This window comes from Triturus cristatus, chromosome 4_1, assembly GCF_964204655.1.
Source record: "Triturus cristatus chromosome 4_1, aTriCri1.1, whole genome shotgun sequence".
NCBI lineage: Eukaryota > Metazoa > Chordata > Amphibia > Caudata > Salamandridae > Triturus > Triturus cristatus.
The window spans coordinates 643102820-643122548 of record NC_140585.1 but is presented as its reverse complement, the minus strand read 5'-3'; the positions used below and the strand labels follow the sequence as shown (position 1 = coordinate 643122548).

General features: G+C 48.7%; 1 protein-coding gene across 8 annotated transcripts in view; it reads right to left on the bottom strand.

Annotated features, from left to right (window-relative positions):
• The window catches only part of ATP2B1 (ATPase plasma membrane Ca2+ transporting 1), a 475107-nt gene that overhangs the window by 234662 nt on the left and 220716 nt on the right, over window positions 1–19729 (bottom strand). For all 8 annotated transcript variants that reach the window (XM_085653032.1, XM_085653026.1, XM_085653033.1 and 5 more), the window contains 2 exons: window positions 6778–6975; window positions 4506–4760 (listed from right to left, as the gene is read on the bottom strand). In XM_085653032.1, coding sequence (XP_085509158.1) covers window positions 4506–4760; window positions 6778–6975 — 453 coding nt within the window. The remainder of the gene's footprint in view (window positions 1–4505; window positions 4761–6777; window positions 6976–19729) is intronic.

Sequence of the window (19729 nt, the reverse complement as noted above, 5' to 3'; positions counted from 1 at the left end):
AATATCTCCAGGTCGCGGAATAATTTGGCGGGTACATACAAGGGTAGGTTTGCAAAATAGTACAATAGGCGGGGCAGCATTATCATTTTAGTCAGTGCCACCCTACTAGGCACGCTGAGGGGCAGGGTGTTCCAGTAGCTCACCTGTGTACGCACAGATGCGATCGCTCTGAGGAGATTCCCGTCTAGGACGTCCGCCGGGGCTCTGTAGATCCGAATCCCCAGGTAGCGGAAAGTGGTGGGGTACCACCGCAACCTGTCCCCTCCCAGTCGAACGTCGCACTCAGGTGTCTCCGGTCAAAGGGGTAGGCTCCCGACTTGGCCCAGTTAACCCTCAGGCCCGATATTGCCTCGAAGGTGCGGAATACATCAGCGAGGGAGGCAGGGATGGCGGTCATGTCTCTGACGTATAGTAGCAGGTCATCCGCATATAGGGACACCGTGTGCAAGCCATCCGTCAATGGGATTCCCCATTCCAGTCCGTGTGTCCTAAGTGTCGCAGCCAGGGGCTCCATTGCCAGTGCAAACAGCAACGGCGACAACGGGCAGCCCTGGCGGGTGCCGCTGCGGACCCGGATGGCGTCCGAGAGGATGCGGCCCGTGCGGACCCGGACGGTCGGCTCGCTGTAAAGCAGGGCGATCATGGCGTTGTAGCCCCCCCCCAGCCGGTATTTCTCTGTTACTGCTCTCAGGTACGGCCACTCAACGGAGTCGAAGGCTTTCTCCAAGTCCAGTATCAGGCATCCCGCCCTTGGCCACTGCTGCGTGGCGTATTCCTGTACCCGGAAGAGCCTGCGGATGTTGTAGGAGGTATGGCGTGTGGGGACGAATCCATTTTGGTCCCGATGCACAAGAGCTGGTACATGAGGGGCCAGCCTCCTGGCCAACGCAGAAGCAAGGATTTTATAGTCTGTGTTTAGCAGAGCCAATGGGCGGTAGGAGCCCACTCGCGTGCCGTCCCTGCCTGGCTTAAGTATAGAGACCAGCGTGGCTTCATTCAGCGTCGGGGGCAGGGCAGCTCCCTCCGCCGCCGCCGCATACATTCGCAGGAGCTCCGGGATTAGGATGTCCGAGCCAGCCTTGTAGAATTCAGCCGGTAGCCCGTCCGGGCCCGGTGTTCTCCCGTTAGAGAGCTGAAAGATGGCCTCTCTAAGCTCGTCCGCCTCCAGCGGAGCGCCGAGTTCATCCTGTTGAACAATAGTCAATTGCGGCATCGGCAGAGGGGAGAGATAGTCTGTGATAGCAGTGTAAGGGACCGCGAGTCGGGAGCGATACAATGCGGTATAATGGACAGTAAAAGTGTCATGGATACCAGCTTGCGTGTACACCAGTTCCCCCCCCTCGCCCAGTATAGCCGTCACTGGTGCAGAGCGGGCGTCCCGTGCAATCAGCCACGTTAAAAGCTTGCCTGGTCTGTCCCCAAGGCGGTGAGTCCTCGCCGAGTGCGCGGCATAGTTAACATTGCGAAGTCGCTCCAGGAGGCGCGCATGTTCCGTGTGGGCATCATGCAGTGGGCCCCGTCTCCCCCCGCAGCTTCCCCCTCTCGCGCAAGCAAGTTCGCTTCCAGCCTGGTAAGGTCTCTCTCTAGCTGATGTCTTATCTGCCCCCGAGTGCGCAGGCAGTGGCCTCGTATCACGGCCTTGAAGGCGTCCCACTCCACCCTCGAGTCAGTTGCTGTGCCAGCGTTGTCCTCAAAGTATTGCGCGATGCGCTCGAGCAGGGCAGCGCGAAAAGTCGCATCTAGCAGCAGTGCTGGCTGCAGGCGCCATGTGGGGACAGGGGGGTGTGGGCGGGCCCAGGCTATGGACATAGAGTGTGGATTGTGGTCTGAGTGTGTGCGGCCCATGTATTGCGCGTCCGTCACATGAGGTAGGAGGTCTGTGGATGCCATGAAGCGGTCGAGGCGGACATGTAAGTCGTGAGCGCCAGAGTAATAGGAGTACGTCCGCGTCCCTGGGTTGCGCTGTCGCCAGACGTCGTGTAAGTCCCATTGGGCGGCCCACTCCAGCAGCGCCTTCGTGGCTCCCCTGGTAGGGGCGTTAGCTGGGGGCGGGGAGGAGCGATCCAGCGTGGTGTCTAAGGTGCAGTTATAGTCGCCCCCTATGATCCACGAAGTGTCGTGCCAAGTTGCCATAGTCAATGATAGCCGCGCCAGGAAGCCAGCCTGTTCAACATTTGGGGAGTAGATGGACATCAGTGTGATATATTGGCCATCTAGCCTACCTCGCGCGGCCGTGTATCTGCCCTCGCTGTCTATCGCAGTGTCCGTGGCCTCCCACGGGGTCCCTGGGCGAATCCATATTAGCGTTCCGCGAGCAAATGAGGAGTATTCCGTAGCATACAGCTGCCCTCGCCATCTACGATGGAGTGCCCTCACCTCGGTCCCATTCAGATGGGTACAAAGGATCCAGACTCATGATGGTCCAAAAGGAGAGGCTCTGGCGCTTTAAAAATAAAACAAAAAAACACTTTTTAAACTGCTTGAGAACATTACACCCTACAGCTCAGTACCGTAAACAGCTCTTCACTTTCTAAATGTGAATTACTTAAGAACAGAAACGTATTTTCAGAAAGTCCCCCGAGGACACAGGGAATTTAATCTGAAGAAGGGTATTTAGCATGAGGTAGCACTGAGGACTGGATGTTGGGGCAGAGAGAAGACTCGTACAGCGCCGGCATCCACACTGCTGGTTATTATGCCTACTTCAACACAGTTAAAAACATCAGCAATTGTGTGTTCCCCAATTCTCGTGTGGTGCAGGAGCATGACAAGATCCCTTGTTAACACTGCCCATTGGATCCGAGGGCTGAGGCTGAGGCGGGAGCCACCAGTTGGCAGCAGTGCCACAAACGTGGCCTGATTTACTTCTGGAAGTGTCATGGTGGCAGGCTGGGAAAATGACAATCCTCTCAGCATTAGCAGCCGTAACCGGTTTTAAAAGTGCAGCAACTGTGTCCAGCACCAGTGCAACGCAATGCAACTCTAACGTCACGAAGAGTTAGTGGCATTTCTGGTAAACCTGGTGTGTTCGGTACTGTGTGCCGGGCACAGCAACAGGTCAAAACTAAGCCACCCGTCCTGCGTGGTCAAGCTTTACTTTATATACATCTGCAGATGGAAGACGGATTACTTAAAACAGATAAACCATTGTTTTAAATTGGATTGTTTTTCCGAGTGTATTCTAAAAGCAAACTTTGGGTAGAGTAGAACACATTGTAAATGCTCTAGTCCTCAACATAAGAATGTGGATGTGGCCTCATTAACATGATCTTGGCAGCTTCATCCACTGCCCAGACTTTTGTTGTCTTGGGTGTGAACCAACTGGCCTCCTGGGAAGGGAAAGGAATGACTCGTGTGTGTTTGGACACATGTTCGACTCGTCGCGCAGGAGCCTGCCCCAAAGGAAACGGACATTACCAGGTACCAGTGCTTTGAACTCGCAGACAGGAAGAACCTTAGGAGGGAAAGCAGTATTACACACAGGGCCTCATTCGGTGGCAGTGTGCCAAAAAGGAGCAGTCTGAAGATGTATGAGACCTTCAAATGAGCGCCTGAAGGCAAGAAGATGAGGCAAATTTAGTACAGCACGACTACTCCCACTATGGGGCGCTCGTACCAACTCAAGAATGCCTTTCTGGGACAGATCACCATGTCAATCATCTTCATCACCTCCAGAGCCTTTCCCATAGTTTTCCCATCGATCTAATTACGGGATCAAATGTTTGAACACATGCTGCGGCCACCTAAATGCCAACAACTTTTCTCCAGCAGGCCTGGCCCATAACACTACAAAGTAGAGTCCACTTGAAGTCGTGCTTAACAGTATTCCGACACTAATGTGATTTTGTCTGACTTTCTAGCGCCTTGCGCAGTTTAGAAAATGGAGATCCCCCGGTCATTAAATTCTTTATCACTTAACGATACTGCAGTCTTTTCACTGCTTGAGTCCTGGAACTACCAGCGAGTTTAGTGATATAAAGCCTCAAGCCGCGCCTGCTACACTCAAATGTGTGCCCAGGGCACTCATAAGTTCATGGCTGTACCCAGTTTGCACCCAGATTGCGTCCTAATGTAGAGGACTGTACCCTGTCCCCCAATTCATTTCTGCCTTGACTTCTTCAAAGTCAAACCTCAAATGAAAAAAAAGAACCAAGAACCACATTTGTCAGAATTTACAAACTACTATGTGCCCATAAAACAGTAATATTTGTAAATGCACTTGTGACAAACTATGCAGCGCTCCGTGCTTACTTGAGAGTTGGTTCTAGTGGCAGCAGGTTTTTTCAAATTCAATGAGTTACTCGAATAGAAATAACTATTTAGGGGGCACATCGCCCGGGACTTTTGAGCACACTTTCATATTTATTGCGTTTTCTCTCAAAACATTAAACGAAATCTTCCTATTCAAACCCTTGGCAGATCACTCCGTAATATACAGCTGTCTTGACATGGACAAGTCTATTTGACACAAGGAAAATAGGGAGTACAGAAAAAAACATGCTTACCATATTTTACTTGTGCAATATCCCCAACAACTATGTCGGCGACCGGTATCTGGATGACTTGACTACCACGGACAACCGTAAACCTCTGCTCTTGTTCAATCCGATTCTGTAAACCACGGAACTGTTTTTCCTTACTCCAGTCATTGAAAGCTGTTACTAACACAACACAAACCACAGACACAAGGATTGCACCGCCTTCAATCCATCCCGTATCACCTTCTTCTTCCTCGCTAGCACCAGTTGTTGCTTCACACACTGTAAAATGAATTTGAAAAAACCCTTTAGTGAATGCACTTTTATGCAGTTCAAAAAGAACACACACTGAATGAAAAAAATTCAATGCAGCTGCACAAAACATACATAAGGCTGGTGTCATGATGCAACCCTCAAATGTATTTTAAAGCAATATACAATTGTGGGGTTACTACTAATCGCCAACACAAGCTTGTTAACTATGTACACTGATGTATGCCTAAAATAAATATGTGTTTTGAGGCAATTCTGAAAACGGACATTGGTTTAAAAAGTAGTTTCATGATCAGAATCAGGAAAAAACAAGCATTGGCATAGCCAATAGGTCTCGCCTTTGGGACCATATAAGTGTTTAGCCATGCAACAGTTGCACAACTAAATACTTATAAGTTCTCAAAAGCGAGACCTATTGGCTATGCCAAACGGCTGTGCGGCCGCGAAAGTGAAGGTAATCGCGGTAAAGCGCGGCGCGCGCACATGCACTGTAGCTCTAGGCTGGCCTGGTAGCACTTTTTGGAGCCCTCTCAATAAGTCTCGCCAGACCAGCGCATGCACTGGGTCAGGCGAGACCTAAAGAGTTTCCAAATTACTTCTTTTAAAAATGTGAATGTAAGCTCACACCTCTGCTGAAGGGCTGCCAGAAGATTTATTAGGTCTCGCCTGACCCAGCGCATGCGCTGGTCTGGCGAGACTTTTTGAGAGGGCTCCAAAAAGTGCTACCAGGCCAGCCTAGACCTACAGTGCATGAACACGGGCTCGCGCTTGACCGCGATCACTTTCGTGGCCGCTTTGATGTGCGATCGCATCACTTTAACTTTCACGTCCGCACGGCCACTTGGCATAGCCAATAGGTCTCGCTTTTGGGACCTTATAAGTATTTAGTTATGCAACTGTTGCATGGCTAAACACTTATAATGTCCCAAAGGCGAGACCTATTGGCTATGCCAATGCTTGTTTTGCTGTTGCTTCCTTTCAAGTCAGACATACTGGGCCCACTGGAAGAGCGCACCTTTCCTTATGGTATACATTTTATTAAGCGCTTGATTACCCATAAGGGTGTCTTGACGCTGATTACTGGAAAGCACCATTATACTTGTTGGAGAAACCTAGAGAAGAACACATTAAACCACTGGATGACCTCTAGCGCTGACAATCCTAATTTAGAAAAGCAATATTTTATAAGCCTACCTACGTTTTTACTGAGGAGGAATTGTCAAACTCTAAAAGGAGCAGGTACTAGGTCTTGGCGGATTGGACAAAGAACCCTTGTTATTTCCATCCGAATAGTGAACAGACCATAGCAACTTCATAATGCAGGAAAACAAAAATGTAATACGAAAGTGGGCAGAGCTGTGTGCTCATATTTTAACACAATGGCTTTCAGGAACAGGGGCAGCCCAGGCACCACCAGGAACCAGGGGCATACAAACGCCTCAAGAATAATGGCTCCAGGAAGAACAATAAGATTACTTGATGTTAAATTAAATCAAACAAAATAATTAATCATCAATAACATAGCAAAAAGAGAAAAGCTAGACCATATTACAAATATAAATAGTATAGCATTTATTGGTAATATTATACACAATGAAAAGGTGCTCAAGCGAGCACACCATGAAAGATACCAGAGTAGAGTGGATAGTTTCTACAAGGTTATTGATGATTAATGCTATTTTTTGACTGATGTAACACAGCAACCTCTTTGTTCTACTTGGAAGCATATTTTAACATAAGGCAGTTCAAGTTGAATGAATTCTGTATTTATGAGCAGCCATGTAAACACTTTCACCTGACAGAAGCGGTCATGCTACACAGGTCCAAAGAAACAGAAATCCAGTATGTGCTCTTGACAAGTTGTGAATTCTTACCGACTCCCTAAACCTTATAACAGCTAACCTCCACAAAGCAGCACCACCATTGGCATTTTAAAATAAAAACTGGTTAAAAACAAAGCTGAAGATCAACAAATTAAATAAGGGATAATACAGTGAGGGAAAAAATATAAGTCTTTCATACTTACTTTCATTTTCTCCTCCTGGAGGACGGTAAAAAGAAAGGCCTAAAGATATTATGGCTGCGATTTCTAATATAATTAACGTTACATCCTGTAACGCTTCCCATACTAACTGCAGGAACGTTTTTGGCTTTTTCGGAGGTATAAGGTTCTTCCCAAATACTTCTTGTCTTCTTTCTAAATCTGCTGGATTACCACTCAAACCTGCAAGAAAGACACATAAAATATTTGGTTAAAAAAAAGTATATTTTTTCACAAAAGTAGCATTTCTCAGGAGGCGTTCTTAAATATCAAAACTGAACAGCACAGTGTGACCCAAGAGTCACTTTGAGAACCTTTTATGGGCAATCATAAGCGTTTCTGAATGCATGCATTAAGTATGTGTAGTAATGTTTAATGATCAACATATTAAAACACACATACATATACGGGCTGCATAGCCGAAATCAAATGACCTATCAGTAAACACAGAACCTTAAATGCAAATAAAATATGCAGGATAACACTCCAACATAATATTTAAATTATGCTAAGGGTCCAGCAATCCAGGCAGGGAGACACAATTTTCTTATTAGGAGCAACGCAATGTTGCTATATCAGAAAAGTTGTAATGATTTAGCTGTTCATCTCTGCAAATGCTTTGTTGAAAAACAAAACCCCTTCTATATAACAAACTATATTATCAGGAGAACACCACTGAGCTGAGACAAGTCATGTGTATATCCTACTGTTTGTATGGTTAATATATTTACTAAAATGAGATGTTTTTTGACAGCGTACAACGTTAACCACATTTCGACCACTCTGTTTGGAAATCATGAAAAATAAACCGAATACCCGTCCACCAAAGCTGGCTAAGGCAAAAGTTCCAGCGCTTTCCCATAGAAACTTTGCTTTCAGTGATATCACAAACTGATTGCAGGTCCCCACCAAGTTCAGGTTGCAGACAGAGAGCTCTGCAGATTGAGTAGGAATTTTTAGAGTAACCCATTGCATAATTTCAATGCGCATTAAGGGATAAAAGCAATAAAAGCACCGGGAATAGCTATTTATTTAGTGCAACACAGCAAGCACTCTAGTCTGTGGAGTGTCTGATGTTCCGATTCCCTGTTCAGAATTCTCCCGCTTCAGAAAGCACCCAAGAATCTCTCATGCATGAACTATCGCCAACAATACTTCTAGAGAGACTTTGTATTGTAGTGTCCCGATATCTTTCAGATTACTGCGTACCATCTAGGATACATGGAGTTACGGAAGGATAACCGTGAGTTACAGGGATGCTTTCCCCTGGGGATTGGGGATCAGGGGGGCTGTTTAGCAACATCAGACAGACCAGCGCGAAGCTCGAGTTGTCTAGGATATCACTCTGATCCCTGAGGTGAAAAACCAACTCCGTTACCCATTTATAATTTTATGTTCCGTATGGACCCCAAAATCAATTACACTTGCTTTTAATTGCTACAAAGGGGAAGAGGCGTAATTATGGAGCCATACATAACATGGCTTCTACTCCCCTCCGCCAAACTTAAAAAACAAAAGCTGCTGCCTCCAACCACTCCATGTGCCTTGCCTGGCCTTTCCTTCCCTCCCCTTTGCTCTGGAACTCCGTTTCCTGCTCTGCTGAGCCATTCTGACAGGCTCTCAGACAGCCCTGCCAAAGTAGGCTTGAATTCATTTATGACGTATCCACAGTGGTTAACAAGTTCTGTTAGCCACGGTTGTTGCATCATAGCAATGAATTACGCGATTTAGAATCCAGTCGTTCACGCCAATAGCTCTCCAATAAGAACCAATAATAACAGATCGGTAACAATGAATTACAGGGATGTTTTTCACCTAAGGTTTTCTAAGTGAGATGAAATAAAGAGCTTGAGCTAAGCTCGAGTTGTTCAGGTCACTTAGAGCCCAGAGGTGAAAACATCCCTGCAAATAACTTTTCACCCATATATAATAGCATGTTACATAAGGCCCTTGAATTCATCTACCCCTGCTTTCAACTGATATGCAGGGACAGAGGAGTAAGGGGGGAGGGGACTCATACATAACATGGCCTTTCCCTCCTAACCCAAATGTGAAAAAAAATACAGTCCCTGTGGCCCTCAACCCACCCCATCCCCTCCTACAGCTGTGCTATCTGCTTTCAATTAAAGCGTACAAGCAGCACAGTGCTGACAGACTCAGTGAGAACCCTGATAGGCTGGCGGGAAGTCCTTTATGATGTAGCAAAAGTGGGTAACTAGTTTTGTTATAAACTCTTGCTACGTCAGTTGTGACTTACCATATTAATAATCTGGTGTAAATGACAGAGGCTTCCTATGGAAGTAATGCATAATAAATGTGCTAATACTTTGCTGCTTATGTGCATGCACAAGTAAAAGCCCACCTGCCCCTCTTCCTGGGACTCACTGCTCTACCATGCCACTGCATTGCTGTACACTCTGTCCTCCCTCGGTGAGAGCATCACATGACTCGTATGCAATGTCCTTCTGTTTCATGTCAAGTACAAAGGCTAATCATATTTCTGCAGCTAACTTTCCCTCCATATTTAACCTACACGTTGCTGAAAATTACAATCTTTTGAATGACACCACTCCAGGTTTCGGACTTCATTTTTTTGCTGGCTCTAGAACTCTGTGCACTTTTACCTATGTTGAACAGTGGTACAGTGCATGTGCTTCTCCTTTCAACATGAAAAAATTGGCATACCCCTGATTGGCACATTTAACTTACCTAGAAGACCCTAGTATATGGTATCACAGTGTACCCAAGGCATGTAATTTAAATGTCAAGTGGACTGCAGCACTCATTTTCCCATCCCCTATGGCGATAGTGTGTATAAGACTGCAGGCCTTCCACCAACAACTAGGGTGTGTAGGTTTAAACAGCAAATTCGGCCCATCAAAATAATGCCTTTTAACATGCATATCCCCTCTTTTTAAAAATATTAATACATCAGCCCTAAGTTGGCCTTACAGGATCAAAAAGAGTGCACTGTATTTAAAATTAGGATATGTAAAAGGTTATTGTTAATGCTGGATGGCTTGGTGAAAAAGCCATCCAAGTTATTTTCACTGTAGCAAGGGTAGCTGTTCCATAGGAAAGCATTGGAATACAACGTTAAATGTAATATTTTGCATACAAAGCAGCTACAAATTTCATATTTCGACTTTTTAAAATAAGCCCAATCAATTGGTAAAGTCAGATTTGTAATAAATACTTTAGGACAAGTATTCTTTTTTTTTTTTTTAAGTTGCCCATTATCTACCTACATCCTCTAGAAGCCCATTTGCAAGAGCTTCCAACTGTCACCCAGGAACTGGATGGCCCCCTTAATGAGGTGTAAACTTGCTCACAGATGTCCTTTTAAGTGAGGTGTTCTCCCATATTAAAGAAGCCTATGATAAAGAACATCCCCCACCGATAACATTGCTAGGGGACTTGAATTGTAAGATTTCTAATCCCACATTAGAAAGGTTTCGGGATAAAGAAAAAGAGGAAGTCATGCCGATTCCACAAGCTCTTTTTTCCCAAAAACATAAGAACTAATAAGAGGGAAAATGTTAGTGGTTGAACTGGAAAAGGTTGATGGTGTTATAGCAAATGGGAGACTGCCTTCTGATTCTCAAGCAGTCTTTACATGTAAAAGACTTCTGGTGGAGAGTCAATCTTGCACTACATGGTGATGGGAAAAGGTTTTCTTTCTTACTGCTGGGAGACTTCAAGGTCTCCGATTTTGTTTTTAGTGATCATTAGTTATTGACTCTCCTTGTAAATTTTAACACGTCTCCCACTGACCCTTGGGTATTCGATGGTGAGTTCGCTAGGTTTGATAAGAAAGCAGGGAGATGCCATTGGGATAACAGGGTCATTCTTGGCCTCAATGGCATCTTAGAGGATATTCTAGATAAGCTGGCAGCTTGGGCAGGAAAATAAATATAAAGTTTCAATACACTCATGCAACAATTAGTGGAAAATGCAAGTTATGTGAACCAAAAGGTAAAGTTTTGAAGGGGTCCCCCGATCCCTCCTTCCATTAACCAAGGAAATAAATACTCTAGTCAGGAAACAGTATTTCAATTATAACTCAGAAAGATACAAGGAGGAGCCTAGCGCGCATCCAAGATGGTCGCGTGAGCACAGGGCTCCCCGGACCCTTTCTGCTCCTCGGAATATATCCTGAGACTATCCTGATTTGGTGTATGGAATCTGGGAGATGAAGACCAGCTGATCATATATCTCTTTTCAAAACTCCAATCGGACCTGGGAATCCTGAGTTATCGTCGCCGGAACTTTTGGGACCCACCCGACGGAGGTGGCCGGGGTGAAGGTGTCCCGTGGGGCCGGGCTGCAATTGAACAACAGCGGCCTCAGCGCGGTGCCAGTTACCGATTCAGCACTTTCGGTTTCGGTTTTGGCCTTCAGGAGATCAGCTGGCGTGCGTGCTCAAGGTGGCGAGGTGCCTCCCGGGCCTCTGCCCGAGGTTTGCTTTCATCTGCTACTGGCGGGTCTGACGCCTCCGGCCCCTACACCGACGGTTTGTGGTCCGTTTGCTGGCACCCGCGCACCCCTTGATCGGAGGTCCCATTGAGTGACTGCGCTCACATGGCGGGCAAAGGGGGTCCGGAGGGGCGCAAGACCAAGGCTTCACTGCGCGGGGGTGCGGTCCAGAGCAACAACATGGACCGCTATACCCAGGGCAGGAGGTCCCCTGGCGCTGCTGGCCTCTCCCCGGACGCTGCAGGGGGAGGCACGACCGTCGCTGCGGAACCTTCCCTGCAGGACATTATGGGCGCCATCGAGGGCATCAGGGAAACTATCGCGACGCAATATGAGGCCCTGGCCCGTAAGATCGACACGGTCGCGATCGATGTCACCCTGATTCGGGCCGACCTCTCTAAAACCAACGAGAAGGTCCAGGCCCTTGATGCACGGACCTCCACCCTGGGTGCGGAGGTGTCGGATCTGCGGGCCGCGCTCGGGGACATTAGAGTGGTCAACGACCATATGGCCCGGCGGCTTGAGGACTTCGAGGGACGGGCCCGACGCAACAATATCCGCATCATTGGGGTACCGGAGTCCTCCGACAGCCGCCCGGTGGACCTCGTGGTCGAGGAACTTATCCTGCAACAGCTGTCCCCGGTTGGCCTAAGCAAATTCTTCGCTGTGGAGCGGGCCCATCGAGTTCCGGGCGGCCGGCCGCGGCCGGGGGCCCCCCCGAGGCCTATCGTGGCGAAACTGTTCCACTACAGGGACCGCGATGCTATTCTGCAGGCTTCACGGACCCGTGGCCCGGTCCGCTACGAGAACTCGACCATCAATTTTTATCCGGACTTCACGCAACTGGTCCAGAAACAGCGGATGGGATTCCAAGGGGTGAAGCGCCGTCTCCGCGAGCTAGGCCTGAAGTACTCAATGATCTACCCGGCGAAACTTCGAGTGGAGCATGGAGAGCGGACTGCCTTTTTTGACTCTCCTGTGGCCGCAAGTGACTGGCTGGACTCGCTGCCGGACGGGGGTGGCCGGCCCGGGCCCTCTGGGGGCACCGCAGGTGACGGGTCCCCTTAGACTGACCTTTGGTCCTTACTTTTTGCGGCTTGGCACTGTACAGTTGGGTCTTACTTCTTTTGCATACTGTGCTTAACCAGGACCCGTGAGGGGTGCGGGCGGGTACGGGTCCCTTTCCTCCTCCGGGGTCTTTTTGTAGAATGGGGTTAATGGGGCGACAGGCACACTGCAAGTTGGGGGGGGGTCTTTGGCCCGCAGGGGTGCAGGGTGGGGGGCGTTGGACTTGGGGTGGGGTTGGGGGGGAAGAGGGGTTGTTTAGTTGTGTGTTTTTTGTTTACAAGGCGAGGTATTGATTTTTATCCATATTTGGGAGCGGTGCTGCGGGCTGGGGGCCTCTTGAGCTATTGGATGGGATGGGGGGAGACGGGTTGAGGCTTATGTCATGGAACGTCAATGGGTTGGGGGATCGTATTAAGCGGGGTGTTGTACTGCAATATTTGCGTCGTTTGACTCCTGATGTGGTGTTTCTCCAGGAGACGCATTTGGTCGGCAATGTCTGCCATGCGATGAACAGGGGGGGATACCGCCTCGTAGCCCATTCTGGTTTCACAACTGGCTCCAGGGGGGTGGGCATTCTCCTGCGAACCTCCCTTCCGGTGGAGATCACGAGGATAGTCTCGGATGACAGGGGGCGCTATGTGTGTTTGACTGGGAGGTGGGAGGGGCAGCCCCTTACCCTGGTTTCAGTCTACGTCCCCCCGGGCCTCCAGAACTCCACCTTCACTGACTTGGGTCGAATGCTGCTTGACCTTCCGGACGGCCTCCTGCTCATGGGCGGGGACTTTAATTCTGTGGTTTCGGGTGAACTGGATCGTCACCCACCAAGGACCCTCCCCGCTGCCCAGTCATGGCTGGGTGGGATGTTGGAGACCTTCGGCTTGGTGGATAGTTGGAGACTATTGCATCCGACCCAGTGTCAGTTCACCTTTCATTCGGGGGCGCATGGGAGTCTCTCCAGGTTAGACTACTTTCTTATGCCTGCGGCGCAGACTGGTCGGATTCGAGAGGTCAGACACCTGGCGCGTGGTATCTCCGACCATTCTCCGCTGTGGCTTCTCTTTGACACCGGGTCGCGGTCCGCAGGTCGGATAGCTCCCATTAACCCCTGGTACCTGCGGGACCCTGTGACTCGTGACAGCCTGGTTAAGGCCATGGACCAATACTTCAGTGAAAACGAGGGGTCGGTGTCGTCTGCGTTGTCCCTTTGGGAAGCCTTTAAAACTGTGCTACGCGGACACGCCCTCGCCCAGATAGTGGTGGCCAAGAAGGTTAGGAGCGAGGCGGTGGTGAAGCTGGAGACTGACATCTCGGGGCTGGAGTCGGCCCTGGAGGCGAATGTTACTCCGGACGGACTCCATGCCCTTAGCCTGAAACAGTTCGAATATAGGTCCCTGGTCACTGACGCGGCCAAAACTATGTATAGGGAGCGGCAGGGCCGACTGTATGACGCGGGGGACAAGGCGGGTAAGTTGATTGCGTGGCTGGACAAAAAAGATAGAGTGAATCGTGTGGTCCCCGAGTTGCGTGCTGCGGATGGTGTGTGTGTGACTGAGCCGGATGAGATTGTGGAATGCTTCGCTGATCACCTCCGGGCGGTGTACTCCCCGGTGACTGACAGGGACGAGGATGACTCTCGCCTCCTACTGAGAGATATTGCTCTGCCCGGCCTGTCCGTTGAGGACCGGGAGCGGTTGGACGCCCCCTTATCGTCGGATGAAATAGCGACCGCGATTCGTTCCCTTCGCTCGGGCAAGGCTATGGGTCCTAACGGGCTGCCCATTGAACTATACAAATTGCGTCCTGATAAGCTTGCGCCCTTCCTCGGCCGCATGTTCCGCGACTCTCTTGCGGCGGGTTCCCTTCCTGCCGACCAGCGCTTGGCCACTATAGTCGTTATTCCCAAGGAGGGCAAGCCTCGTGACCGCTGTACCTCTTACCGGCCTATTTCACTGCTCAATGCGGAGCCTAAAATCCTGGCGAAAGTCCTGGCCAATCGATTGTTGAGTGTAGTGTGCGACCTTATTCATCCGGACCAATGCGGCTTTATCCCGCACCGCAACACCGCTCTTAACTTGCGGCGTCTGCACGGGGTCCTCGCCAGGGCGGAGTTCCTCCCCGAACCGGCCGTGCTGGTTTCTTTGGATGCCACGATGGCATTTGACACTATTGAGTGGCCATTCCTCTGGGCCGTCTTGGAAAAATTCGGCTTTGGAGAGGGATTTATTGGCTGGGTGAGGCTCCTTTACACGGGACCCATGGCTCAAGTGGTGGTGAATGGGCGGGTCTCTCGGCCCTTTGCCCTTGGCAGGGGCACGAGGCAGGGGTGCCCGTTGTCCCCGTTGCTTTTTGCTCTCGCCCTGGAGCCACTCGCTGCCTGGCTCCGTTGGGAGCCCTCGCTTAGAGGGATCCGGTGGGGCCCGGGCTTTGAAGATCGGGTCTCGCTGTATGCGGACGACATTCTCCTGTACCTCACCTCACCGCGGCAGTCACTCAACGTCCTCTTTGACGTTCTGACCTCCTTTGGGAACAATTCGGGTCTCACGATCAATTGGTCTAAATCCTGCGTTTATCCCATCGCTGGTGGTCCTCCTCTCCTGCCGCCTCGGCTCCCGATTCAAATATCTGAGCGGCTTTAAGTACCTGGGGATATACGTTTCGCTGGACCCGGTGGCTCGCTACGAGCAGAATCTTCTGCGTCCACTTCGGCGGCTGCGGGAGGACACGGCCCGGTGGTGCAGGCTGCCCCTGTCCCCGCTGGGTCGGGCCGCGCTGTTTAAAATGATGTCCCTTCCCAGGTTCCTCTATGCACTCCAGAACTCCTTTGACGTTATCCCAGTGGCCTACTTTCGGGAGGTGGAGAGCCTGCAGAGGAGACTGGTGTGGAACGGCCGGGCGCGTATTGCTCTTGCCAAGCTCACTCTCCCCTGGTATGACGGGGGCATCGCGCTTCCTGACATTCGCAGGTACTATTGGGCTTCGCAGCTATCTGCCATTAACCACGCCACGTATGCGCCCGGCTTGAATCCGGCGTATGAGATGGACAAGTTCCTGCTTCCCGGCGGGAACTACAACAGGGCACTTTATTCCCGCCTGGCTGACCGGACCCTTACGGGTCCTACTAAGATTGCTGTGCGGACCTGGAGGGCTGCCACTGCGGCCACGGGCTGGAGTGAGCGAATGACATGTGCTACTCCCTTGTTTGCCTCCGACCGCCTGGGCAGCTTGTGGACCACCAAGGGGTTTGACCAGTGGGACACGATTGGTATCAGCAAAGTGGGAGACCTGTGGCACAAGGGCGCGGTCAAGACTTTCGCGGTGCTCCAGGCCGAATACGAGCTGACCGACAGGGAGTTCTTCCGCTACGCCCAGGTTCGACACGCCCTGCTCTCGGTCTTCGGGGAGGGGACCAAGATCCCTGTTTCCTCGCCCCTCGAGGACCGCGTACTTGACGGACATGCCCCTGATAGTACTATTTCTTTAATTTATAAAAAATTGATTAATCACCGGGCAGATCTCCTGGTGCGCCTTCGGGGGGCTTGGACTGGGGATGGGGTTGAACTGGACGACGAAGACTGGCAGTCTGCACTGTCGTCCCCCAAGGAGGTTGCCATTCCGGCTCGTCTCCGGTTGGTACAGCTCAAGATTCTCCACCGGGTGTATGTCACGGGTCCGCGCTTGGTCGCGATGGGATTCTCAGACGACGGACTCTGTAAACGAGGCTGCGGGCTCAGCGCCACCTTTCTTCATATCCTTTGGGAGTGTCGCGAGGTGGCGGACTACTGGCGCCGGGTCCACACGGTTATGGGACAGGTCACCGGGGTTGTGCTGCTGCCGGAGGTGCGTCGCTGTGTCCTGAATGTGTGGGAGCCCAATGACTACAACGCGGCTCAGACCCGATGGGCGGCCCTAGGGAACATGATTGCCAAGAGGGATATAGCGCAACTTTGGGGCGCTCAACGGCCGCCCACCGTGTCAGTATGGAAGGAGAATATGGACTGGTGTATGTTTCGGGAGAAGACAGTGTATGTGGCCCGTGGCAAGCCGGGGGCATGGGGTAGAATTTGGGGTCAATGGAATGCGTATCGCGGAGGCATCTGTACGCCCCCCCTGGTAGACACTGATATCGCCATGTCCCCCTGACCCTTGACGGCTCCTAGCGCCTTTTGTAACAACCACATATGGACGTTCATCTCCCTTGACCCCCTTCCCCCCCCCCTCCGTTCCCGGCCTCCCGGTCCTCCTCTCTTTAGCGGATTGCTCAAATGTTCTGACTGGAGTTTCCCGGGGGGAGCCTGAACCGCACTGATATCCCTCGTAACTCGCCTTTTGTTTTTATTGTTTTTCTTTTTTGTTTCGGTTATTGTTGGACTGACGCTTGCTGTTCTTCGAGGACTATCTTGAGCCACTGCGGGGCAGTGCCCTGGGAACGGATTGCAGCCTTGATATGTGTATATTTCCTTATGTACCTAGCGGCCGGCCCGGGTGGTTGTAGGCCCATACTTGTAACCGAATTATTGTTCAATAAAAACTTTTTCCAAAAAAAAAAAAAAAAAAAAGAAAGATACTATAGAATATTATTAAAAAGGAGCAGGAATCAATTCAAGGCCAGGCTAAGAAAGGGGAAGGAAGATAGTATCTGGACAAAACTTAGGTAAGCAGTCTCAAAAGGCCCGATAAGGACCTTTTGGTCTCTTGCTGCAGAGGGTTTTGAAGCTAGATCTTGATCTCTCCCTGTTGCAATTGAAGAATACAAATGGGTTAGATTTTTTCAGAAACTCTACGCAGCAAAAGAGAGGGCAAATAAGTACCTCATGTTGAAGGAAGACTATGCCTTGTATGGACTGCCTCATGAAAAATTAATAGAAATGGTGATCAGGGGAATGCCTATTTTCACAGTCATAAAACAAAAAGGTACATTGTGGAGTAAAATCCTTTGCCAGGTTGTTAAGCACCGTTATGAAATAAAAAATGCCCCCCCCCCCCCCCTCCTGGAAGGGAAGTATCATAGTTCCATTAATTAAGAAAGGAGACCGTGACCCAACACAAAATTCTCTTCAGATTGCGCTTCTTGACACAGTGGGTAAATGCCTCCTGACCCATCTTAGCGATTTGGCAGAGGCCAATAAAATCATACCTATGGAGCAAACTGGGTTAACGGTGAAACACGGAACAATTGATAATTTGACCGCCTTCCAGGTAATAAATGAAAAATATGTTCAAATTAGAGGGGGGGACAGTATATGCAGCTTTTATGGATTTCTCCACAGCCTTTGACAAAGTAGACTGTCCTTTGCTGTGGAGTAAGCTTTTAAACTTGGACATGCCAGGCACCCTTTTGGAGCTAGTTCGTGCCCTCCATACCGATACCTGGTGTAGAATTAAAATAGGATGCAAAATGACTACCCCAAGCCATCACCACTGCAAATTAACTACAAAAAGGATGCTTACTTGCCTCCTTGCTCGTCTCCTTATATATTTCAGATCTCCCTGATTATTTGGCCCAAAGTGAGGGCATTGCACTGGTAATTGGGGGAAAAAAATGGATTGGGTTTCTACTCAATACTGACTTAGAATTTTTTTTATCTAACCCCTAAGGGTTTAAATAGTCATCTGCAGGTGCTCCAAAAATTCTCTGAGACTCACCACCTAAAGATCAATGCATCTAAAAGTAAAATTATGTGAGTGCACAGGAGAAAAAATTTGAAGTATGGAAACTATGCATAGTTTCTAGGCGGCAGTAAATTGAAACTTGTAAAGTCACATACCTTTCTGAGAGACAGTGTGAGGCAATTTAAGTGACAAAGCCCATATAAATAACAATATTTTTAAAGCCATCACTCAGGGGAAAGGTTTGGGCTCCCTTTACAGGTCTGCCAGGAGAAGACACTTTACTCAGTTATTGGAGGTGTTCCGTGCAAAAATCCCTTTATCGCCAACTAAAAGCTATCCTGAAATAGGCCACTTGGTCTATAAGTTTTTCAAGGGACAGAGAAGCTCGCATTTTAAAGAATGGTAACAATCCGGCTATTGATTTTTGCTTGATAAATAAAGCACAGGCTTATATATCATGGAACTTTGCGCATGGGGTGTGCAGTTTTTGGTTACTATTAAGGCTGGGTATGCTCCCTCTAAATCACTTACTGGCAAAATGGTATGGTTTATCACCCATCTGTAATCTGTGCAAAAACTGTCTCAAAGAGGTCAATCATGTATAGTGCTCCCGGTTTTATGGTATTTATTTTTATGCCATTTCCGTCTGTATTTATCCATATTCATTTTGGGTTTTGTGGAAAAATTAAACAAATTAGCATATTTCCACATTTATATAGCCGAAAAATATGCACTAATGCTTGCTTGTCTCCCAGGTTTCAGTGTTATGAACACTCCAGTGGATAAATCCGTGCACCTATATGAAAATATGCAAATTTCAGTATCAACATTGTGCATGTCTACTGCTGTTAAAGCCTCTTTAGTAAAAGTACTTTCTTTTTAACCCCCTTATCAATCCACACATCTATTTGCCTGGCAGTCATGGCAGACAGTATTTAGAATTACTCAAAAAGCAACCAATATTTCCATTTTTATCCACATTTAAAAATATATACATACAAGAAAATGAATGTTTTGTTTCTGTATTTATCTGTAAAAAATCAGTAAAAACGGAAAGCAGGAAACCTTAACCATGGATTACTTATCTGTCCAGCCTTGCAAATATGCCGACGGAAATAGATAAGGCCAATATGTTTACATTTACCTATCCTCTCATCCTCAGCAGTAGTAGAATATGACCCCCTCCCCCCCCAAACAAAATATTCTGTCACGGAAATTTAAATTTGTTTACGTATTTGTTAAATTTATATTAAGGTGCATCAGATATGTAAGATGTAGATGTAGATACTTGTTTTATGTGGAAGACTTTATCCTCCATGTTCTGATGGTATTTTATGGCATATTATCTTATTTTAATTATTCCCTATAATTTGCACTAATGGCACGAAGGACACTTAATTAGCTTGGACTGTATCTTATGCTGCCGTCTTGTTAACTGAAAAACCTTTTGATCGTTGATTTCAGTTTACTGGCTTTTGATCTTTTGTGGGGAGGATTAGGTTTGTGTCTATTTTATTGTAAAGCAAAATCTCTTTTATAGGTTGGTGGATTTGTGATTTATGTGGACCTCTTCGGAGTTCCGTTACCATAATTAAATAAACTTGAACTCAGAGACAAATGCCTTGGGTGTGGGGGGAAGTGTTCTGTCTCGCAGTCTGACAAACTGGGATGTTCCCAGGAACTTAATTAGCTTTTTATGGACCTACTGTGTCACAGGCAGATGTAGCTAACACTTGATCTGCCGCCCTCCATTGTACGCCTAGACAGTCAGGCACCAAGCCCA